Source organism: Polyergus mexicanus, unplaced genomic scaffold, assembly GCF_030449975.1.
Source record: "Polyergus mexicanus isolate NDT 795.1 unplaced genomic scaffold, iyPolMexi1.0 SCAF_7, whole genome shotgun sequence".
NCBI classification, from domain to species: domain Eukaryota; kingdom Metazoa; phylum Arthropoda; class Insecta; order Hymenoptera; family Formicidae; genus Polyergus; species Polyergus mexicanus.
This window is the reverse complement of record NW_027223327.1, coordinates 4,726,061-4,752,225: the sequence shown is the minus strand read 5'-3', so window position 1 is coordinate 4,752,225 and position 26,165 is coordinate 4,726,061. Positions and strand designations below refer to the sequence as shown.

Genomic DNA, 26,165 nt, shown 5'->3' with positions numbered 1-26,165 from the left:
TCAAAACCTACCATAAGCATTTTAGAGAAAAATGTTTTGAACAAAAATTGTATGGTTTTGAGGGGAACGAAAGATGGTGTCATTGGTTTGACCTTGGATGGCATCGTTAAGGTCAAGTCAAGGACACCTTTAATTTCTCAAATGGAACCCCCTATTTTTTATTGCATATTCTTGTAGCTTATGTCGAGAGCTTTCCAAAACACTATAATAATGTATTTTTTCATTAAGTACTTTTTGAGTTACTTTATATTTTAATCTGACATATTTTGATATGAAAAATAAAATATTTCGTAAAATATTAAGTTTTCGATAATCTTACCGTAACACGTTTTTGTACAGAATAATGAGACAAATCAATTAGTGCAAAAAAAAAAACAAATAATTGTTTAAAAAAATACATTGTAAATAATTTTTTTAAAAACAATTATTTTTTGTACTAATTGATTTGTCTCATTATTCTGTACATAAAAGTATTACGATAAAATTATCGAAAATTAATATTCTTACAAGATATTTAACTTTTTATATCAAAATATGTCAGATTAAAATACAAAATAACTCATAAAGTGCTTAATGAAAAAATACATTATTATAGTGTTTTGGAAAGCTCTCGACATAAGCTACAAGAATATGCAATAAAAAATAGGGGGTTCCATTTAAGAAATTAAAGGTGTCCTTGACTTGACCTTAACGATGCCATCCAAGGTCAAACCAATGAAACCGTCTTATGTTCCCCTCAAAACCATACAATTTTTGTTGAAAACGTTCTTCTCTAAAATGCTTAGTTTTTGAAAGAAAAGGGGTGTACGGATGGTCTAGGACACCCTGTATAATGTATCGCGCTGCAATATCGCGGAGACCATTGCTATTAATGACGTGAACGATTTGACCGCGACGTGGACGACGACGGCAACATGCTGGCACTAATTGCAGCGGCGCATAATTGCTCGATAAACATCCTGTTAATCTCACTTTTATGTGCCATACATTGTAACGCGGCGTTGCCTGCAGCACGCAAGTTCCCTGCCCGCTCAGCCCTCCCCTCCCCCCCCCCCCACCATCCTCCTTTCTCTCTAACCCTCTCGTTTCCTATACCCCTTCCTCCGTCTTTCCCCTTCGCTCTTTCTCCTTCGGCGTTAATGCGTCTTGAGAAAACAACGTCATGATTTTCACTGGCGCGTATACGCGACGCATCCGTTACGGTCGCCATGTTTTCGAGCAACCCACCTTTAAAATATACATTTCGCTCCCTAACACAGTGGAATTGGAATGTTTACCATCATAACTTACGGAGATACAACTCTGTCCGCGAGTGTTGGCGTTAATTCACGCGAGAGTAAGAACGGGGAAAAACGAATTCATATATTTGAAACGTTAATTTTTCACTTGAAAAATTAAAAATCGAGACCCATTAATTATAATCTCAACATTATTAAAGTGCCATAATGGAAGAAAATATACTACGTATTAATATTGTTAAATGTTTTTATCGTTATAAATAAAAATTATCTTTATGCGTCTTTATACATGGCATCTGGAAATTTTTCGAAATAACGCCAGCTTCGAAATCCGCTGGAAAATTCTTGGAATCGATACGAAGATCTAGGATCAAAAGAAAAAAATTATTAATGACGTATAATTAATGTATTAATATACATTTACAAATAAAAAAGTGTAAAATATTTAAAAATTTATTTTACGAACTGAAGATAAGGAATGATTTGAGAACGTACGATTAGTGAGATTTTATCAATGAATTGAATAATATTGGATGTGACTGATGATTGGCTTTATAGCTCTATAGCGTAATGAATTATGTGAGATTTGTGACGTTAAAAAAGAGAGAAAGGGAGGGTCGGGGCGAAAAGAATTATTGTTACGGATAAAAAAGATATGGATCATGTTGTGGAAAATTATTAAGTTACAAAATTAAATAAAATTACGATGCCGAATGAATTACTACACGAATGGGACTTGAAAGAATTTTCTTACCATTTCATAATTTTCGAATTTTGCTAGACGCGAACGGTATTAAATTTTCTCTTAACCCACAAACATACAGCAAATATACAGCCGTGACAGCCATACGCAGATATTACATCAATTTTGATGGATAGCAAAATTTCCATTATAGATATTTCGGAATAAATTATTTTATATATTAAATTTTAACTCATTAAATTCATAAATTATTTTCCTTTCTCCTTCAACAAAAAAAAAAAAAAAAAAAAAAATGCTTATATAATTTAAAAAAATATTTTAATCGATAATATTTTTATTCTTATTTCGCGCAAACGTTCATATGACGTATCTGCTTTTTTTTTTTTTTCATTGTTGCATTTTGAATTTTATAAAATAATACATAGAGGTTGAAAGACGAGTGTCTCGACGCGAAAGGTTAATGAGATTACTCGTTGACACGTTGCGTTTTAATTTCTTCTCTGAAACTTTCGTATACGATACGCGAAGATCGAAACGCAGGTGATCGTGTGACTTCAACTCTGGGGTAGAAACCACTTTGCGCACAAGCCGATCCTCACGGGCGTCGCCATTTCGCGTGGAAGTGAAAACGCGGAGTGAGAGAGGGTGGTGCGCGCGAACACGTCCTCGGTAAGGACCAGGCGAACACATATAAGCCCCGCGTCCGGGGGACGGGTGGAGAGATCGGGGGGCGGAGAGGGGGGGGGGCTTACGCGCCACGCAGACGAACGTGTAGCGCGGAAAAAAAAAGAGACGGATGTTTCCCGGCGCGGATGGTTCTCGAGTTTCGCTGCGCGAAACGTAGCGCGGATCAGGAGGAGGGGAATGAGCGAGGGGGGTAAAAAAGTTTCGCCTAACGTCTTGGAAGTGTCTCTCTCGAAAGTAGAACTTCGACCGGCTCTGTTCGGAGGGCCCCCGCCCCCCATCCACCCTCCACCTCCTGCCCCTGCCCCTTGCCTGGCCTCTAAGTGTATATCACATAGTAAATTTAATTTTCCAACCTCCGTTTCCACCGTTCCGCTCTTATCCTTCCCCCCCTCCCCACCGCCTCTCTCTCTCTCTTTCTCGCTTTTTTTTTCAAACCACCCCATTCCCTCTCGCAGACAAGTCTCGGGAGTCGAGCTGCGATGCTAGGATGCAATGTCAGGACGAGGTTTCTTGCTCGTGGCAAGAGGAGGAGGGAAAGAGGTGGAAATGGGGGAACGGGGAGAATCGGGTGTGCGCGCGCGCGCGCGCGCACCGTGTTAGCCAACATGGCGCAGCGGGCTCTGGACCCGCTCGAGCGAATCTGGCCGATCAAACGGGGGCTAAGAGCCGCGCTTTCGTCCGGGTTAACTCAATCCACGGAGCTTTCTATCTTCCCGACCTCTCTCTCCCCCTCTCTCTCTCTCTCTCTCTCTGTCTTCCTCCCGCCGCCTTCCTTCCGGCTCTATATTATTTCCCGGTATCTCTCTCTCTCTTTCTCTCTCTCTCTCTTTCCCACGCACATACACCCCCGGATTTTCTCTCCCACCTCGAGCAGAATGCTTCTCCCATCGCGCCATCCACGACCGTTCCAATCGATGAGCTCGCGACAACGGGCCTTTAGATACTTTCAGAAGCCTGTACGGACCTCCGTTCCCTCGGGAGATTAAGTCTCGATGGTTTTCTGATCGGGACTACTCGGGAGGTTGCTCGATTTACTCGCGGCAAGATACATCCTCCCCAGCTGCGGGACAAATTCGCGAGAAGGGTCTATCTTTCTATCTCTCTAGAAACGAGGCGTTTCTAATATATACTTGAGAAGAAAGAAGAAGATATTTGAAACGCGTTTCTATATTTAGAAGAAGATGATATTCGAAATGCCTACGTCACAACTTGGAAATTATATCTCAGGAGCCAACAACATTTGTAGGAATTAGGTACCCATATAGGCAAAGATACTATCACCATCATTATACGTTAATGCTTAAAAGTCTACGCTCTTTTCTCTCGCGTTAAATATACAAGCTAAATACACAAGGTGACACATCTAATTTGGGCTTCTAATTGACGTAAAAAGTATAACATTCCATTTAAAAAGAGAAAATTAATCTTTAGGTATCCAAAGAAAAACACCTCCATTTCCAAACAAACCGCATAATATCGTTCATTCGTCTCCAATAATCCTTGATTTTCCGCTCCATCAAAACGACGCGTAAAATGGAAAATCACGCATCCCCCATTATTTCCTTCTATAACCGAAACAAGGATGATGGGTTGATACGAGATTTAAGAGGGATGAAATGAGAACAAGCGCGCGATTGTGTGCCGCGTGTGAGCGTGACTCGTATCCTAGTGTAATCGGTCCCCTCGGGGAATTCCACCCCCTCTCTTTCTCTCTATCTCTTTCCGGATACGGCTATACGTATCGGAGGGATAATTTGCGGCGTCTCAACGCGGCTGCGTGGTCCAATCCGCGATATCAGCCAATCGGCTCTCGGCTGCGCGGAGGAGAGTTGAACTGAGAACAAAAGGATCACATTCTCTCTCTCTCTCTCTCTCTCTCTCTCTCTCTCTCTCTCTCTCTCTCTTCTCTTTCGTCGATAGAGAGGCAACTGCAATCGCCATGCAGCCAACGACCACAGCATATAATCTACGCGCATCGATTCCACCCTCCGCGAAAACAAAAGCCACACTCGGCCCTTTACAGCCCCTTTCCTAGCTCCGATGATAGACCGCCAATTCTTCATAGCGATCTTTTTGGCAAAACGTTTGTACCAGAATTGGCCCCGTTGATATATGAGTACCATGAACAATTCAGGATTTCAGTATAAATATTAAATAAAAGCTTAGTTAAAATATAAAATTTGTTTACAATTCTGAACAAAAAATTAATAATTCAGAATACGTGTTTGCCTTTTCCTCGAACGTTGCAGCTAATTGCAAATCGTGCCGACGAGACGGTATAGAAAAGAAGACATTCAATATCAACAGTTTTGCAATTTCAGGTGGCAAAGAGGATGATCCTAAAAGCTCGTCCTCGAGTTCCCTGGGCTCCGCACAAAGTAAGAAACAGCGTAAAGCCCGCACGGCGTTCACGGATCACCAGCTACAAACTCTGGAGAAGAGCTTTGAGAGGCAAAAGTACTTGAGCGTGCAAGACAGGATGGAGCTGGCGGCGAAACTGCAGCTGACGGACACGCAAGTGAAAACGTGGTACCAAAACAGAAGGTAAGCGAAACACGAAGAGAGAGAAGAGAAGGGGCGCGTTACTAATTTTTCAAAAACGAGACACGAAGCGTGACATATGCGGACGTTAATTAATTTCGTGCCCACCGTATGGACGTGCGAACGATCCCAATATGACGATAGTGGTTTCTCGTGTCTACAAAATTCCTTTGAATTGGCACACAATGATAACTACGAATTGAAAATCTATATCGATGAGACTTTTAGCTTTGTAATATTAAATTTTGGAAATTTTCAACAAGCCTTTCTTCCGCGCGAGCAACGAGAATACGAAAACAATTTTCAATGTTGCGTTCGAGTTTTTCAATGTCGTTTGTCATTAAAATATTATAGATATATGATAAATTTTGAGATTTTTATTGAAAGATAATTATTAGATTTCTTCGCGCGCGCTCGAGACTGCGCATGCGTAAAAAATTTGAATAACCGTTAAAAGTTCGAGAGACTTTAAAGAGACAAAGCATGACGATCGATCGACCCTTCGATGCTCGCCTTACATTGTTGAATATCGGATAGAAAGCTCCGCATCACGATCCCCCGGTCTCGGAAGCATGGCGGCGCGGTCCTTTGTATCGGCGCGTGTCGAATCCGTAAATGGAAATCGCGGCAGCCAACAAAGGCGTTGTTTACGTGGTTAAACGCGAGGATCGTTGGCCAAAACTCGAGCAAACATCTCGAGAGTCATGCGCCTCTATTACCGGTTTTGCAACTTAAGAATATATATACATGTACAAAGTTAAATATATATATATATATATATATATATATATATATATATATATATATATATTATAGTATACATTTTTTCCCATTTACTACAATAAATAATAAACAATATATATATATCTTTAAGCCAAATATAATTTTGATTATTATAATAGATTTCTGTTTGAAAGATTACACGTGTGTAATTAAAAATTGCATAATATATTACACGGAATGTATGCATATGAAAACAAACTGTTGAAAAATTTTTCAAAACAGATATTTATATACGTTAAACGCAATGTGTGTGCATATGATTTATATCAAGTTAATTTGATTTATTTTCATTGAAATCTAGATTTGTTTATATTACAAAAAAAAAAAAATTTTTTTTACTCACATATATTTTTGCTCAAGAATATATAAATTTCATATAAAAGTATTTAAAAAATATTTAAAATTTTACATATTATAATTATATTATATTTAATATTATAAATATGAAAAATATATTTATATATTTTATATATTAAACAATTTTTTTTTTTTTTTTTTTAAATTGTTAAAGAAACTCATTCAAATATATCGATATTGGAAAGGAGATAGAATTCGATCTAAAATATTGAGATTATCATTTTATACATTACGCTCATCGCGTTACGAGCGCTCTAAAAATCCGTCGTCTCGGTTCCTTTACCTTTATAAAGGTAAGATTACCCTGTTGGAGTCGGTTTCCAAATCCTCCGCGGCATCCTTTGTAAATGCGATTTCGTAAAGTCATCCAGTGGCGCCTGTAGTAGTCTCGCGCTCCTGATTCTTCATGAGCTTCATGGGCTATCCACCTCCTAATTACCCACCAATCTAATCATCGAGTTCCGTTGTGATTCGACTCGCACCGATACCGCGCGGAAAGTTTACCGAGTGAAATTAAAATCGCACGAAGGATAGTTTCATCGGAATCATTTCGACACGGCTTTATCCACCACATAAACGAATGTAAAAAATTCGGCAAGGAAGATACCATAAAAGTTCCCCCTCTCATGAAGAAATAATACCCGAACACGTACTCTATTTATTCATCACGCCTTTATTGAATCTCCCATGTGGCGCGCAATTTTTCGCTCCATTTTATTCATATAAACTAATCTTTTTATTAAATAAAATAAAACTTATTTTTTTTTCTTTTTTAGGTAACAAAAAGAGAAAGTCTAGAAATTCTATAGGTTTGCGTTTTTCTCCTCTCATGTCACTTTGATGGCTTTCAACCAGGACTCCGATTCGCCGTTTAAAATCATGATCTTAACATTCGAGATGCGCAAAATTCTCGCTTCATTAATTTCGCCATGTACTAATTATCACAGTTCTCTCGTGTGATTAGCAAGGGAACACCCACAAGTCATGACTCCGCGATTCCCCGCCGGCGGCCGTTTAGTTTAGACAAGCGGTGCCGATCGTGCACAAAGAAGGCGAATCATTAATGAGAATGCCCCGTACGTGATCGTGATGTACGAAAAGACGAGGCGAGCGGCGAACTCTCTAGACTGTGTCATTAGACTGTCAATTACCGGTGGTGGGCGAATGGCGTAATGACAGGCAGCGGGCGCTGCCAAGCGTTGCGCCGCTCGTGGAGGAAGACTACCACTACCCTGCATTTCGGTGGCCGTTCAATTTTTCAAGCGTAATTGTGCGTCATTGGCGATTTTTTTCCTCTCTTCTTCTTTTCTTCAAAGACGCTGCCTCGTTTCCCATATCATGACACGGCGGCCTCGCTTACGCGACTGTAATCGTTACGGCTATTTATTTCTACCAGTCCAGCAGTTTGTTCGTAAAATCACGTTGAATCGCAAAAATAGATTGAAAAGGAACAAAAAAAAATTTTGCATTAATATATAATGATATATAACAATTTTTATCGTATGTCCTTCGTAAAAAAAAAAAAAAAAAAAAAACGATATAAATTACGTTCGTATCAGCATGATCAGCGCGCTTCGAGATCTCCGCGATATCTCGGACCCGTGAAATCGAGCCCGAGAACGCGCTAATTAATTTTCTCCATGTTGACATTCAGCCGCGCTTAATTAGGACGAGAACGACGACAGGGTACCCGAAGCGGGCACGTGTGTCCCGCGCGAAAGGACGCGAGAGAGATCGGTGGGGGAAGGGGTAGAAGAGAAGGGTGGAGGGGAGTGGTAGGCGCGCCCCTGGGCAAAAAGCCCGGGAAAATTAGTGACGCTCCTGATTGACAGGCGGCTTCTTAAGTGCCCGCTTAAAGTCTTGCTGCTCGTTGCATCGTCCCGATGCGATTGTGACTCGGCGCTTCTTCGACGTAGGCGCCGGCCACACCTCGGGCGCCACGTCGTCGACGAAAGAGAGAGAGAGAGAGAGAGAGAAAGAGAGGCTTTCGCGTTCCCCTTTTCCTCGAAACGCACGTTCGAAAACAGAAGCCTCGGGGCTCTTCGATATCGGGGGCACGTAACGTAATATTTAGAGGCACGTCGAATCAATCTTGCGCTTTTCACTCAGATGGCGAATTTTAAATCGAGATCTACGACTCCGAGTCGCACCGTGAAAAATTTTCTAACGAAAAATTCAGACACATTTTTTATCTGAATTCTCAGATCTCGTTTGTCTGAAAGAAACTTCAAATAATCCGTTTTAATCAGACATGTTTTCTCTGAAAGTTCAGAAAAATGTGCCTGAAAATTCAGATCGCGCATTCTGTCTGATAATTCAGACAGAGTGCGTCCGCGAAAGAGCTGTAGACATTGTGTCTGAGGTTTCGGTCAATCTCTTTTTACGATTCCTCCCGAGATATTATCCGTGATAAAGTACCGTCGAGATGATAATCTTTCCGAAGTAAATCAACTTACTTTTGATTGTAAGACAAAATGTGCGGCGAAATTATCTCGTCTTTATTTTTAAACGCGCTAAATTTTAGAGAAATGAATTTTAATATGCGTAGAGAGAAAGAGAGAGAAGACACGATGTAGATAAATGTGTTCTGTGATGGATAATTCACAGATGTGATAATTAACAAGTAATCACAGTAATTCCCTTGGAAAAGTATGGATTTATCTCTAATGAGTCTTCTTTCGTATATTTTTTTTTTCCATTCTCATAACCGTCTTATTTAATCGTTGATCTGCCTGTGCGCGCGTCATCAATTGTATGTTAATTACGCTCAATGAATTATTTGAGCAACTGCTCGACTCACGCGCGATGTCTTCATTTTTTCGCTTCATGAATATTAGATTGATTCTCTCTTTGAAAGAGAAGTCAGATCAAAAAATCTTGTGCGCTTATTTTAAAATTACACACATACGCATGATAAATAAATAGTTTGAAAACGTTATGTTTAATTCCATTTGCTGATGTGTCATTCATCGGGTGATCAACTAACGCGCACGCGAGTGAATCACGCGTAAGTCGCATTCAAGAATGAGTCACCTGAACACAATTGCGCATACATGCAGAAACCAGGATGTACTCTTTAGAAAAACATGGAAAATCTGGAGTTCACAGGGATTTCTTTCATGCCTGAAAAAATCAGGGATTTTTCATGGAATTTTATCGGGACTCCGGGAATTTTTTAAACAATTTTCTCTTTTTCATAATTTTCTTCTTATATTGTAAGCAGTTGGCAATTCGCCGATAAGCCAAATTGTGAATTATAAATTGTTGTAATTATAAATGTGAATTATAAATAATATACAGGGTGTCCCATTTTAAAGGATCCACTCAAATATCTCAGAAACACTGCGTTAAATCGAAAAATGTTTCAAACAAAAGTTGTGTGGCTTCAAGGGGGCCATAAGATGGTGACAATGATTTGACCTTGGAAAATCATTTGAAGGTCATATGAAGGTCAACTTTAAAATCTTAAATGGAAATCCCCATTTTTTATTTAGTATTCTTGTAGCTGACATCGAGAGCTTTCCAAAACACTATGATAAAGTATTTTTTCATTAAGTACTTTTTGAGTTATTTTATATTTTAATCTGACAAGAATGTAACGAAGTTACTTTTTCCATTACAAAGAAAATTTGTAACGCCGTTACCGTTACCGAGAAAACTGTAACGCGTTACTTCCCAACCTTGGTATTCAATGGCTCAACAAAATATTGAATATACAGTATACATTTTTTATTATAATTTTTAGTAATAAAAAAAATATGTTATGCGAGTAAAAAAAGTTTAACTTACAAAACTATTCAGTTTTTTTTTTTTTTTTTTTTTTTTGGTACTGGCTCTGTATTTTTCCTTTACACGAGAGTGCAATCTAAGCATTAGAAAACGCATGTATTAAAAGAACTTCTTTTAGAAAGTTGCACGCTAGAAAAACTTGGAAATCTTCTCTTTACCTGGAATTTTAAACAAAAATGTCCGAAAAATCAGGAAATTCTCAGCGAATTTTTTTACAAGATTTCAGTAGACATCCTCGACATATGTGTTCGCGTATTAAACACGATTGGCTCAATGTCTTTCCGCGCGAAACTTTCCGTGAAAATTGACGCCGAAAAGCTAAACGCGCAGCGATTCGCCCGCAAGAACGCTTTTCCGATAATTACGCTTCTCTTGCATTTTCACGGCGCATGCCTGGAACGCACACGGTCGTGCAAGTTGTTTAGAAGACATTAGGACTCGTTATGTTATTCGCGGCAAATCGCTTCCACTTATCGGCTAATTACACGCTCGGCCATAAGTGAGCCGCGGTAAGTACACGCTAACGCTGAGCGTGCGCCTTCCGATCTTTAATGTTGGAGTGCTTATATTAGGTGTACAACTTTGCTTCCGCCGTTTTCCTATAGATGGCTCAAGCAGTAAGTAGTGGTCGAAATAAATAGATCATAGATGTCATGCAATAAACTTGGGCATCTGTCAACATAACCCCATAGAAACATTAGTCCATTTGTGTCTGCATCATAAAGTTATTCTCGATTGAAAATGTCAGTTTACGAGCCAAATTCTCGTCATTTGCGGGAGGTTTTAATTTTCTGCTTCAATATGAAGAAATATGAAGCAATTTCAAAATGTATAACCAGTTTTATACAATAAAGCCTCGAATTTCGGAAAAAAAACGGCGGAAGCAAAGTTGTACACCTAATAGCTCAGCTCGCGAAAAGTGTATTTTAATCGCGATACCAACGAAACTCGGCGTACTTGTGCCATTCGTAACGCACGTCGAGATTCATCCGATCCTAGAAAATTAGGGACGGATACCTGTATCGTCATCATGTAATGATTAAGAAAAATTTGATCTTAACACACATCTTTCCACATTTCTTTTTTCATTTTTATTTATTTATTTTTTATCTACAATTTTACGTTGGTCCTTAAAAAGTATTTATTATTTTTATACGAAACGTGCCACGCTTTACATATTAAATTTGACATACGTCTTTTAGAAATAAATTTTTTTAATAACCCCATTGCTCACAACGCATAATCTTTCATTATTGAAATTAAATATTTTTCGATAAAGCCTTTCTATTTACAATTATTTCTTATTTTATAATACGATCTGTATGACATAAATTAAATTTTTTTCTCTCTTCATCTTATTTCTTCAAGAAAAATATGATTTAATAAAAAAATGTTTCAAGAGAGAGACAAAGTGTAAAATTCAACGTGCGTATAATTGAAGCGAGATGCTGAAGACAAAACTTGAGATTATGAGTTGAGGATATGACGTGCAAAGAGGACCTTTTGGATCGAAAAGCATTTTCGAGATAATTTACGGAAAGGTCGGGAAAAAAAGCGCAATTTCAGTTGGTAGCTGGTTCGTTTTTACATCGCTGTTTCATCTTTTTGCGCGCGTATGTGCGCTCGCATACGGTTCCTGTGCGTATACGTTGTTTCACCTTTTGCATGGCTCGCGGGGAGACTGGATCCTGCCCCCGGGACATGACTCGTAATTTTAGAGTACTATTATGCAGTGGCTCGCTTTTTTTTTTTTTTTTTTTTTTGGAGACTATTACGGTGCGTCTCCATCGTTCGTGTTTTCCGCGCTGTCGCGTAATCCGTTGCAGTTAGCGGACGGATGGTGAAAAAATATAAAAAATAGAGAACATTGAAGAAATAACAGAATATTCGCGCTGACCAAGGTTTGTATTTAATAGTAAAAGCCTGTAAAGTTATAATGATAAATTTGTTGGTCGATCTTTTTCACCACGTCATAGCTAAACGTGTTAAAGCTAACGAGAGGTAAGAAAAAACTCATTTAAATGCTTAATATGCGGCTGTAAATGTAGGCTTATAAGCATCGATGATTTATTTGCCAAGCAACGCGAATCTCGAATATAACCGTAATCGCTCTAATGCTCATAAAAAGAAAAAGAAATGTCAAAAAAATTAGGTCGCTCGCGACGCGGTTCTCTTATCCCGCGAGAGAAAAATCCTCGGAGCGCAATTTAAACTACACGGCCGAGACGAGAAACACGTGGACCTCTCGGCGAAGAGGGATATGTGCGAGGGTTGAATCCTTCACACGGTTTTGCGCTCGTTACGTACCATCAAGTGTGTTACATCGTAAATGCGCGCAGTGGTATTTTACTATAGCCAGAGAGAAACGATAATTCGCGTCCGCGAGGAATGCAAATGCGGGATTATCTGTAACGGGGATAACGGCTTCCGAAATGCGCCGCGAATGACTAATGACAGGTCTGAAATTCTGAAAATTGAAAGGGAAGAATTATTCGCGTTTCACACTCGGCCGACAGGGTCGCGCTTCAAGATTAATGATAATACTATGTACGAGCGATAAATCTGACGCAAAAGAAACGCACATTACTTGTTAACTCACATACATGGGGGCAATCAAGGTATCGCAAATATCTCGGTTCGATTTTTTTTTCTTCTTAATGCGTTGACACGCGCGAGAAAGAATTTAAAAAGAAATAAATAAACGATCAATGTCAGACTCGAGACGAGCGTCTGAAACCTCCAGTATCAAACAGGACGTCTACTCCCTGAGGGAAAACCTGCGATTCTCAGAGATTTCTTTTCCACCTGGAAAAATCAAAGAATTCTCGTGAATTTTTTTTTTTCAGATACAGAGAATTTTTAGAAAAAAACCTTTCTGATAATTTTTTCTTTTTTATATAATAAACAGCCTAGGTAGCAAGATGTCGTCGTTATAACGTCATTTTAAGGTCATTTGTCGTCGTATGATGTTAGTCGACTAAATAATTACATAACACAGACGTGATATTTTTGACGACGTATTTATTGTCACAGAAATAACGTCATTTAATCGTTTTTTTAAGGTTACTTACTGATCAATTAACTAATGTTGTAAATACGTCAATATTAAAATTAACATATTTATATAAAGAAAATAAATATTTTATGATACTTATAAAGTTTACATGACTTTCTGTTCAGAATCCTTGAAAATACGCTATTATTATATTACAAAACTATGAAATATTGTTTAATATTAATAATTAAATTTCATGCGCATGTTTATCTATATCCTAAATTAGTATTTATTTAATATTTCATGAAAAATGTTAGTGCGCGCAACATTTTAAAACTTTACAAAGAGATAATTCATATTTCAGCCGCTAGTTCGTTTATTTACCGCTATGCGACGCGCGATGCGCCCCATCTCGTATTTCTTCTCTTCTTCTTCTTCTTAAATTGTCTGGGAGCCATCTCGTATTTGAGCTTCAGTCATGAGAATTATATGAAGCTTGCAAAGAGCAACTGGCAGGGGATTAAAAATATAATTATTTTTATAAGTTTAATTTTTAATGCGATTCCAATATAGGGAATTCAGATATTAGACTGATAGTTTAAAAATTCGATAGATAAGTATCCGAGAAAGTTTAAGGTCATCCGTTTATATATATATATATATATATATATATATATATATATATATATATATATATAAATGTATTTATATAAATCATATTTATAACATTTGTAATTCCATTAATATATTTTATAATAATTCTATGTTTATTATTCTATTTGATAAAGAGTTAAAAATTTGATGGATTTTTGTACTATTGAAAGAATGGTAAATTTTGAAAAGTAGCCAAAGATTCACCAATTTTCTTATTATCGTCATCTTATATTAGAGAAATGTGTCGTCATTTTATCGTCATAGATACGACGTCAACGGTCTGTGACTTAGGATCGTCATTTTAACGTTACTTTTACATCGTTTCAAAGGTGAATTTGACGTAACCCAGTGATTAAGAAACGACGTTATAATGAGAACACCTTGCTACCTGGGAGTCGGCAATCAAACAAGATATATATTCCCTGGAAGACCTGAAATTCTCAGGGATTTCTTTTGCACTTGAAAAATCAGAGAATTTTCTCATGAAATTTTTTTGAGACCCAGAGAATTTTTTTACATTGTAAACAGTCGACAATCTGTTGATAAGAGTCAAATTATGAATTATGCATTTAAAATTCTCTCTCTTTCTCTCTCTCTCTCTCTCTCTCTCTCTCTCTCTCTCTCTCTCTGTTTACATATACGAAAGCTCTATTCAGTTTCTTTACTATTCACTTTTTAGTATATTTGCAAATTCTAGCACTTAAACTTAAGTGGCGCTATCTTTTCCTTTGTGATAAACATTAGAAAACATACAATAAAAAAAAAATTTATTTTAGAAGGCTGCGTTAAAAAGATCTTTGAAATATTCTCTTTACCTGAAATTTCGAACAAAAAATACCTGAAAAGTCAGGGAATTTCCAGAAAATTTTTTTATCAAATTTGTGCGGATCTCACACACCCAACAATACTCCCTTGTCCAATGATGACCAGATGACACTGCGTCATTACGATGTATGTGATGACATTTCGCCAACGCGTTACACACTTCGCAATCGTGAGAGCATTCGCTTCTCTCCCCCTCCCCCTCTCTCTCTCTCTCTCTCTCTCTCTCTCTCTCTCTCCGAGAGTCCTCTATGCTTCTGCGCCGCTACCGGAAGTGCGGGCTTCCCACGCCTCTCCGGTAAACCGCATTATAACGGGTCGTCTTGATTTCGCGGATACTCGTGTCGAACGAGCTCGTTTCGATCGCGTTCTTACGTCACGCGTCGCGATACCATTTCGTGCCGCATGCGGGGATTTCACGAAATGCCGGCTAGAAAAACGGGGCTAATCGGGTAGCGCGCGATAACAACGGTCAGGCCGCACCCACCCTCCCCCCTCCCCTCCCCACCATTCTTTCAGTAACGACATATTTGCATGCGCGTTTTGTCGGCCCATTCTCCCGCTCACGTGGATATATAATCACCTGATTAACTCTTTTATCCCGCGGGATACGCTTAAACCGACGCGGTTTAATTAACGCGCGCGTTCTCATTCGAAATGAGGTTGTTTGTTTTTCGGTAATTTCGCCGGGGATGGTAATTTGCGACTCTTCGAGCTTTTTATCAGGCTAATCGGGTTGTTCAGTTTACAATCTGTTTATTCAGTATTTGATACAGAAACAAAATATTTTATGTAAAGGGAGAAGAGAGAGAGAGAGAGAGAGAGAGAGAAAGAGAGAGGGGAGAAATAGTAAAAACGCAATTAGTAAAATGTAAGATATTCTTAAATATTAAATTTTGTTTTTTTTAAAGTATATTTACAAAGATTACATAATTAAGTTTGAATCGCGAGTAATGAAGTCTTTTTATACTTTATCTTAACATGACATGTTGAATATAAAGAAATCGTTTCCAGAAGAATGATAATAACAACGTAAATATAAAATCTATTATTTATATGCACAGGTTAGGTTTCCGATTCAGATCAAGTCAATGAAACTTCGGAGTTTTATAGAGAATTGAATTCGGAACAAAAAAATTATAAACTATAAACATAAATCTGAAAACGCTTCGTTAAAAAGTTATAGTTAATAAATTCTTTGTAAGTAATTAATTATCATCAATATTTAATGAGAACATTTTTATGTTTGCGTTTGCAATGTTTGCATTACGAATGTATTGTTTACATAAAGACTGTCGAAAAGTGATTTCTTCAAGTTTCTGCTTTTTTCGTTGTTTCGAGGTTATTTACTCTCCGAATGACTTATCAGAATTAAATGGAATTGGTATAATTTAGTTCATTTAATTACCCATCAAATTTATTTCGTTACTTTTTGTCAAATGAATGAAAGGTTTCGAAGTTATTTTTAAAAATCATTAAAAAAACGTGACCTTTTTTTTTTAGTTGCAACTTTTTAATAAAATGTTTCCGGATCTATGTTTATAGGAACTTATATTGTTCCAAATTCAATTTCCTATAAAACTCTAGAGTTTCATTGACCTGATCTGGAACACCCTGTATATAAATATCTCACAGAATTCATAAATAAAAGAATCGCAGAAAAAAAAACCATATTGATAACTATATAATAATCGTTCTGACTGTCATCTGCGATTTCGGACAAAAAATGACGCACAAGCTATAATAAGTAAGATACCAATTGTGAAACATGTGTCTCGTAATCATTGAAGCGAATAATAATTTGAAAATATGTTACCCTTTCACTCTCTCTCTTTCTCTCTTTCCTTCTTTCTTTCTTTCTCTTGCGGTCTCTCTGTCGCCATTATTATCACAAAGCGACCCAACGGCTTCGGCGCATTAGTGTCGCACGGGCATGTAACCGCAAAAGCAACGAACAGACCCAACCACCATTATAAATGCATTAACCCTCCCCTTAGTTTCGCCCTCTTTTTCTTACCGACGTGCCATTTTTTTTTTGCCTCCGACTGTTCCAGCTGAACGTTTCTGACATTCGTCTTTGGCGAGTCGCGTTTATCGCTCGTCGACTCGCTAATCGTTCTACTTTCCTCGTTGCCAGCTTCTCAGAGATTCCAGTAAATAATCGAACGATGATTGGATTTAATTTTTAAAACATATACGTAAGAATGAAAATGAGAAGAGTAAAAAGTAACGCTAAATATTATACATAGTTATTCTTTCCCTTATACTTGGAACGCTGTATATTAATGAGAAACAATACTTGCTACCAATCAATCCTTTTCATTCTTTAATTATTAGATATCAAAATGTAATCGCGCGTATATAAAAGAGAAGATACACGGAAAGTGTCAATGAAAATAATAAGAAATTGTTTGAATTATCGCAAGAGCAATTTTCGAGTCGATTGGCGTTACGACGTGTTGCGTATACGATCTTTTGAAGGGTGTCATGCTAGTCACCCCAAGATTTCCAAGCAACATGTCACTTTGACACCCGACGATGACGACCGAGGGAAGGCGTTACTCGGGACGAGGCGATCGATTCTTAGGAGTTTGTCGTCGGAAGGAAGGACGGGAACTTTTTCCCGATCCGGAGAGCTGCACCATCATTAGGATAGAAGCGCGATGGAAGCAATCGTTACACTTTCTTTGCCCCCCCCCCCTCTCTCTCTCTCTCTCTCTCTCTCTCTTTTTCTTTCTCTCTTTCGCTATTTCCAACCCCCTCCTCATCCTCTTTTCGTTTTAGTCGAGCGAGATCAAGCAGCACCCTCGAGCACCTCAGGAGCGATAAATCAATGATTCTTCTTTACTCTCTTCTTTTCTTCCCCGTCTATTCCCTAAGAGTCCCCCTGGTTACTTCCGACCCCCTAGCTTCTGTGGCAGATAACAATAAAAAAGCCAACGGGCAATTAAGGGTGTTTTAGAGTGGCTGCACTCGAAAATCACCGGACAACCCCAGTCGAAAGTGGGGGGAATTAAAAAACATTACTCATCATATAATCGCACAAGCGGTTCTCGGTGCTGTCTGTATCGTTGCGCACATTCTCTTTCTCTCTTCCCCCCCCTACCCCCCCTCTCTCTCTCTCTCTCTCTCTCTCTTCCTCTCTTTCTCTCTGAATCTTGCGCTTGGACACGCTTGTCCTTCTTACACCTCCGACGTGCCGGCAGAAAAATGAGAAATGATCGTGGCTCGATTCAGAGAGGTGCCTGTTTAAAATTCATGAACGATTTTACTGCAACCTCCCCTATCGCAACCCGTCACAAAAGAGCGAACAGAACTATATCGAGGGAGAGAAGAAAGAGAGAGAGAGAGAGAGAGAGAGAGAGAGAGAGAGAGAGAGAGAGAGAGAGATCGTGTAGCCCATATTCGCAACTATACATCAGTACAAAATCGCGAGAGAAAGAGGAATAGGGAGGGACAGGGGGTAGGCCCTCGACCCCACGAAATATATTAATTGTCGAATTTTCCGTGCGAGTTGCATATCCGTTAGAGCCGCTTTGTCCTTTGCCAGGCGCGGATCTCTTGATTATTAATTACTATGACCACCAAGTGCACCCCGCTCTCCATTCCCCCCCCCCTCCCTACCCCCGTCATGGCTATTACCCTGTAACATTCGCGACCGCGTTTCGAAGGTACGGCCTTTTTCATTTTTTTATTGCCGCCGCAGTTTTAACAAAAAAAAAAAAAAAAAAAAAAAGAAAAAAGAAAAAAGAAAATGTGCGAAACAAATGTATACGCCGGCGGCGGCCGTTAATTATTGCCCGAATTTCGTTAGCGCGAATCGTCGAATTTTTATCGAGGCACGACTGTGGGAGACGGTTTGATTTATTATTATCATGAATAAAAGCGAGGATCTCATCATGGGCAATAAAGCCGACAAAGATATTTGATTCAGAGATATTTTAATGTAAATAAAATTCTAATAATTAACGCGATTAATTATATTTACGAAAAAATTGCAAATTATTTTAATCAAGTTTCTCAAGAATTATCGCAATCCCACCGTTATCTTTCTCTTCAAATAAATTAGTAATTTTTATATCGACAGCTCTTTCGCGTCTACAATTCAAATCGGGACATTTATAGATACCACGTTTCATTCGTCAAGTGTCACGCTGTCGCAATAACGCATTTGTATCATAATTACGGCTGAATTAGTCGAGCTAAGGGAAACGACAAGGGAAGCATACACATTTTTTTTTTTTTTTCCCCGTATAGTGACGCTAGAGTGAGAAGAGGGGGTGAGGGGGTTGGCAAAAACTACACTTGCATTTATCGAGCAAAAATGTCGGATGTAATTCACGCCTCACTGTCACGGAAGGGTTGTAATTTTCTTAATATTATTCATGAACGTTATGGCAGGTTGGCTTATGTAATATAATAGCCCTTCTCACAGCCGTTTTCTCTTTGCGTACATTTTTCTCTGTCTAATCCAGCGTATTTCTTATTAAGCCGATATGCGGCACTTTAATATATTTTTCTCTTATAAAGGACGAGTTTTGTTCCCCTAATCGCGTGAGCACGCGCTCTCATATCGTGTTTATCAAAAGAAGTTTGTAACGAGTTTGATTTTGTACGAAGGTTACACAAGAGTTTGATAATATGGTATACAGGGTAGGGCATTTATATTGAGACACCTGAATATCTAAAAAATAAAGCAAGATAGAAAGAAATGTTTCAGACAAAAGTTGTTCGGTTCTAAAGGGATGCCATTAGTTTGACGTTGGGCGGAGGCGCTTCGGAGATTTCAATGTCAATCTTGTTTTATTTTCTTTACATCAATTGATGTCTCTCATTTTTTTGAGTTTAAAATATTAAGGTAACATTATTGCAAAATAAATAATTTTATGAGATATTTCATAGTTTATGTAAAATTATGTCGAAATGAATTAATAAAATAAAGTATAAAATATCTCGTAAACTGTTAAACTTTTGCCCATCATACTCTTCTAACTTTTTATGCAGAATATTGCAAGGAATCGACTTATGTAAAAAAATTGGGGTCTTCCTGATTAAAAAAACTAATTGACATTGAAATCTCCGAAGCGCCTCCACCCAAAATCAAACTAATGGCACCATCTTATGACCATTTTAGAACCAAACAACTTTTGCCTGAAACATTTCTTTCTATCCTGCTTTATTTTTTTAGATATTTAGGTGTCCCAATATAAATGCCCCACCCTGTATAATTCGTGCAATCTGGAACTTTGATATTTTTCTTCCGATTTTTACGTTTCTCTACCTCGCCTCTTGTTGATAAATTTTAAACAACATGGAAAAAAACTAAAAAAAAAAAAAAAACGTTTTATCTAGATTTTATTACGACAATTGAGAGTTCATTATGAAAGCGTTATAAAAACACATTATTATTCTCAAATATTTTTGAAACATAACTCTCGTATCTCCATTTTTAAAAACGTACGTAGTTTTTTTTTATCACTAATTGGAAATATGAATAAAGTGTGATCTCTCCAAACATATGGTTTTTTTTTCGCAATTATAATATTTTCAGCAATTCTTGTTTATTTTAATTTTACCCAAATTTTTCAAAAGCTCTTTTTTTTTAATTTAATGTTTTATAAATTAATACTTGTAGAATATTTTCACACAATCTCAATAATTTCACAATCGCTTGTGCATTAATTTTTATATGCACACTTGATCTCTCTCTCTCTCTCTCTCTCTCTCTCTCTCTCTCTCTCTCTCTCTCTCTCTCTCTCTCTCTCTCTCTCTCTTTTCATCCCATATTTTCTACCGCGCACACATTACGTTCTTCTCTTCATATTCAACTGCTTGCGTTTCATGCACGCCATTCAAAGATTCCGTTAAGCACAATCTTTTTTCACTGCACACAGTGTTAGGCGATCGATTGTAATTCGCGCCTCGATTTTGTGGAAAGTATCGCGATTTTCGCGGTATAATTCGCAGCATTACGAGCAATAATAGTTTAGTTAATGCCGCGGCCTTCGGGAATTTTGCCTCGTGTCTCCCTTCGTGCCCCATCGCGTTTCGTATCAACCCCCCGCCCTGTTGATATATCTCTGTCTCGCGCGCGTCTAAGGGCGCTTTTACAGGTTCGCAGGTGCGGCACGAATATATGTATCTATGTATGCGTGTGTCTGTGTGTACGTGCGTGCCATGATACGCGATGATTAGGCACTGAAACTCCACGGGCTATTTGTTAGTATAATAAGCTCCCGGTAGTGTGGCCAACGTAACCACTTGGCGGCACGCCACCCCGTTTTAGCGTAATTGTCCCAGATCGAGATTTACATATGTGGGAGGTGGAGGACGAAGGGGACGGCGGGTGTGCCCGTGTGTGTATGTGTGTGTGTGTGCGGATCCGGGGAGAAATTACGGAAAGCCCGTGATTGCTTTAGGCGGTGGCCTCGAAAGCCCAGTCGAACCTTATATGAAACGAATACTTGGAACGGATCTTATCGTTGATCGTTAGAATCTGGAAAAGTACCGTGGAACTACGTTATGCTTGCATGTTTTTCCGGCAATCAACCCCCCTCCACTCCCCCCTCCCCCTATCATAGTATCGAGACTCGCATGAGTCTGATGCCGGGTTTGACATTGATCGAACCGAATCTTAGATATATTTTGCCGATATTATACGTTATGAGGATAACAATCGCTTACGGAGATCTATAAATATTTAATAAACAGAATGCAACCGGTCATTATCGATAGATGTGTAGTTTCGATTAATATGAAATATCGTAACAAAATAAATTTATCAAGCAATCTACTTTTTTAATGGCATACGTATTTTTGTGACGCACACGTACACACACGAGAATAGCCGAATTCGCTCGTATTCAACATGAAAATTATAGCATCCCTATTTTAAAGAATTCTCCCGATACGAAGCTTACTCAGGGATCTTAGATCCCGTGCAAACCAATCATAAAAGCTCTCACACCGATTGTTGTTGTTCACCCATTTGCTTCCTTTGTACTTTCAGAACGAAATGGAAGCGGCAAACAATCGTGGGCTTCGAGATCATGGCTGAGAATAATTTCGCCGTCGCCGCCTTCCAGCAGTTGTACGGCAGCGGCGCCGCGACCATCCCCGCGCATCCCGCAGCAGGACGTTACTGGCAATACGCACCTAGCGCGCACACATTACCCGCGAATGGATTCTTCTATCAGCAAGCGTCGGCCGCAGCGACTCTACAAAAACCGCTTCCCTATCGTCTGTACCCACCCACGATGATTCTGGCCGGACCGAGCAATCCCCTCGGTTCGTTGACGGCGAGCTCCAGCCTGTCGTCCCTCAGCAACTATTACAGGGACAGTCCGGAAATAGTTGACGGCCGGGAGTCGACGAGAAAGAGAGATAGGAGCAAAAGCCCGGAGTCGAGGGACCGATCGCCGACTAGGAAACAGACGAGACTGTATCCGCTGTCGATGATGCAGGCAGGTCCCAGCAATCCTCTCGGCACCCTGACGGCGACGTCAAATCTCCCCAACATGAACAACTATTACAGGGGCAGTCCGGAGGAGCTGGGGGAGGGCAGAGAGAACGCGGATAGGTCGAGGAAACAAGAAAGGAGTAAGAGCCCGGATTCTAGGGACAGATCACCCCTAAGAAAGGACACCAGAGCTTATCCTCCCGCTATGATTCAAGCGGGTCCCAGCAACCCGCTCGGCACCCTCGCGGTCAGTTCGAATTTATCGAATTTGAACAACTATTACCGGGATAGCCCAGAGATAATGGATGGGAGGGAAGGTATAAACCGGACGCGACAGCGGGACAGAAGCCAGAGCCAGGATAGATCGCCCATCCAGAGGGAGGACAGTCCTCGGAGCGTGAGGGCCGACAGCGATGACGAGAGCATACACGATATCTAGGACATGGAGATCCCTAATATTGCCGTTAGTACATCAGGAATGCTGCACGATGGCAACGGGAAGGAGGATGAGTGTATCTTGCAAAAGAATTAAGAAATGAAGCTACACAATTTTCTTGCGAAGGACTCTGAAAGGATATCTTTGGAGAGATGGTTGAGAGGAGTCGAAGAGAATATCGTACCAGAACTGTCGAGGGAAGTATGATCAAAAATCGAATGACTCGAGTAGCTAGTGGAATCTAAAAGAGAATTTGAAAGAAATGATTGATGCCGTGATGATAACTCATCGTGAGAAGTTGACGCAAACAATTAAAGTTAATTTCGTTCAGCGAACGAGATAGCGAGATCGCTCAAACTTCAGCAGCTAACAGTTCATATATAGAAGTCGACGTGGCGGATGTATAATCAAATCGATTTTCTGATCCTGGAAAATCAATTGATAACACAAGCGTTGAAGGCTCGAGCTGTATATATATATATATATACCCTGGAGAATTCTTGCACTTAACCATCGAAATCGCGCAGCTATCATGAATTATAATCGAATGCAGCCAACGTAACGAGACTGTTTAGTGAAAGGCTATCGAGATACGTATCAAGCTTCGTGGGAGAACAGAAGCTATGGATAAAAATTATTCGTTATCATCGGCGCAGTAATTTCGATATTTAAAGGTAACATGTCCGAAGAAGATCTCTGGATTCGCGGAGATTCTGCCAAGCCAAGTCGACGAAATCGGATGAAAACGAAACGCACGGCGGCCGATTATTTCGTGAGGTAGAACAGGAAGTGACATGGCACGGGACGTCCGGGATTTTGTAGATAATGAGAGCGAACAGGAAATATCGTGCGGTTAACCGAACTTCGTGATTTGAGCGTTCAGCGAATGGCGGGTTTTACTGTGAAACTACGTATATTTAACGTCGACGTGCGCGATCAATGTGTAGAACAAACGAAAATAAAAATCCCGAAACGTTGTACTTCGGACTAATGAGGACTCGTTATGCTCATTCGATCATTCATTATATATTTGTTCATTATTTTATTCTTCCGTATGGAACATACGATTGTTGGAGGGGGAAATTTAAAATATATTTATTTTCCAATATTTTTATAAAGTGAAATCATTTATGTTTACACGGTGTTTTACATTTCGATCACACAATTATCGTTGATTATACTGTTGATAATTATTATTTAATTCAAATCATTACTTCGCCGTGCAAAAAATCCATCTAACTCTCTGATAATATTTTATATAATCCTAAATTAAATTCTAAATTCTCTCGCATCTCTGACAGTGAGAGAATAAAAAGGGTTTTTCATCTACCTGCGATGAAAAACTCGATCGATATTCACAATCATTCGGTGATATTCGGCTTTTCAAATTTACTTCAAATATATTACTCCAACCAATCCAATCAATCGGTGCCCGTTATCATGGCGTAGAATTAAATACCCGGCTCAGAGAATCCAGGTCGGGGTTTTGCCGCGACAAGGGTGGGGAGAGTGGGAGGGTTTCGTGCGTCAAGGAACGGTTATGTGGTCGCGCCAGAAAACGGGCCAATCGCGAACGAACGCGAATCTACAATTAATATGACATTAGGGGGGGACCTGGCCGCGGGGGGAAGAAATCTAAAATGACACGAAATTACACGCGGTCGCCGCGAACGACAGAAAAAGAACAAGAGGGGTCAAGGAGGGGGGCGGCATCGAATACGCGATGGAACGATAGGGGGGATAGGGAGAGGGAGAAGAGAGGGGGAAAGGAGAGGGAGGGCGTCTCAACTATTCAAATAATCGGCCTTCTCGTGTATCGGCGAAGCGAAACCGGCATTTTGCCCATCGACGTTCTTCCTCTCCGGAACGAGCCGGGGCCGGGGCTGGGGGGGGAGGGGGCGCTCGGTTAGTTAATTAATATCGACGAGACGATGAAATGCGAGCGATGGTGGCGAAAATTGCATAACACCGCCGATCGATGATTTGTAAATGATGTGTGGGGGGAGTGAGAGAGGGGGCGGGAAGGGGGGGGGATTCTTACGGATGCGAGGGAAGCGTCTCTCGGAAAGAGAAAGAAGACTTTCGGATACTTTGGATAGGTTTTGCGATCGTGCTGCGAAGTATACGAGGTATATATTATACGCGTGACATATATAAAAGGGGGAGGGGAAGGAGGAGGGGGGTCTCGTTGGTCCCCGCTGTCATTGAACGACGACGTGATACACGCGATTCGCACGGATTAAAACGACGATGACGATGCGATGTTCGCGTCGCGAGCAACAACAATTACACGTTTCTCCTGCGAAGAGACAATTACGTCGCGAAACGACATCCTTCTCGGATCTATTTCGAAAAATCTCGCATTGAAAATTGCTAGAATTTCTGCTGCCGAGGATACTAGATCTCGCGTCGTGATTGAAACAGAAGCAACTGGCACGTAACGAGAACTCGGAGAAACGATTTTGGATCGTGGCAATTTTCGCTGATCGATTGATCAAATATTAAATCGATCGGAGAGAAATTTCAAGATGTCAGAATCATCGCTAAATATTTCTTAATGAATGGGAAAATTTAGTTTTTTTATACACAAAATATCGAATCGATTCATTTGACACGGTCGATTCCGCAACTTTCGCCTCGTGACAGGAAGTTGCGTCATTCTGTTCTGTAAATAAAACTTAAGTACGATCTACATACACGGAAGAGAGAGAGAGAGAGAGAGAGAGAGAAATACGAGCTGTAAATATAAAGAAAAAAAAATTAATCGTGGATATGAGCTACGAAATGGAGAAGTCCGTCGCGGAATTTGAGCCAAGGTATGAGAGATACAAGATATTTCAAAGTATTTTTCAGATTTCAATAGATGTAGCGAATGCGAGACACGTTTTCGAGATATCGGACGTCATTCTTTTCGTTATTTCCGCGTGCTCCACCTCCGGTAAAAGCGCTTGACGTTTCAAAGATTTCGATAACACACCGCGCGTTCTCGATAAAGACATACCAGTATTATAAATGTATAAAATTAGGCTGTACGCGCGCGCGAGAAGGAGAGATGCATCGTCGAAAGAAATCGCATCTAATTAAGCGCGTCTACTAATTAAGTAACGCAGCAAAAGATACTTATAGTATATAAATCATGCTTTGTAAAATAATGTCTGTATAGCGAGAATTATTATATGGAAAATATATTATACTGAATTTAATATGTTCCGTGTCCCTCTCATTCAGTGTGTCATTATCATCCCAGAATGCGTTCTTGTGCGATTTTAAATCGATCAATCTTGTTTATTTTTATCGACAAATATTAACACACATGTGTTGCTTTAAGGATCTCTCATTTTTATAAAGAAAGATTTGCGAGAGGATTCAACGAGATGATGCTCCAATTTCTTATTTATATATACTGTTAAAAAATTTGACTTAAATTAAACATGTATCGCGTGTCCCAAATAGTCCATACAAATCTTTTTCTATCATTTTAACATAAATATATTAAATGGCGACACTAATACCACGTTAATATTTCTTCACTAATACTATGTTTATATTTTTAAATTAAATGAATGCAAACTTCGTAGGAATTGAAATTAATATTGTGTAAAATCAATATACTTTTAATGACGAAATTAATTTGGAAAAATCTTATTGACGATCTGTAGTCACCCTTACTTTTATTATAGAATAAAATCAACTTTTTTTTT

The 26,165-nt window shown here is 39.3% G+C and overlaps 1 protein-coding gene across 1 annotated transcript in view; it reads left to right on the top strand.

The window, feature by feature from the left end:
• The window catches only part of LOC138934799 (homeobox protein B-H2), a 37,471-nt gene extending 13,291 nt beyond the window's left edge, over positions 1-24,180 (top strand). The window contains exons 2-3 of the mRNA XM_070298887.1: positions 4,950-5,172; positions 21,579-24,180. Coding sequence (XP_070154988.1) covers positions 4,950-5,172; positions 21,579-22,467 — 1,112 coding nt within the window. The 3' untranslated portion in view covers positions 22,468-24,180. The remainder of the gene's footprint in view (positions 1-4,949; positions 5,173-21,578) is intronic.
• The last annotated feature ends 1,985 nt before the right edge of the window (positions 24,181-26,165 follow it).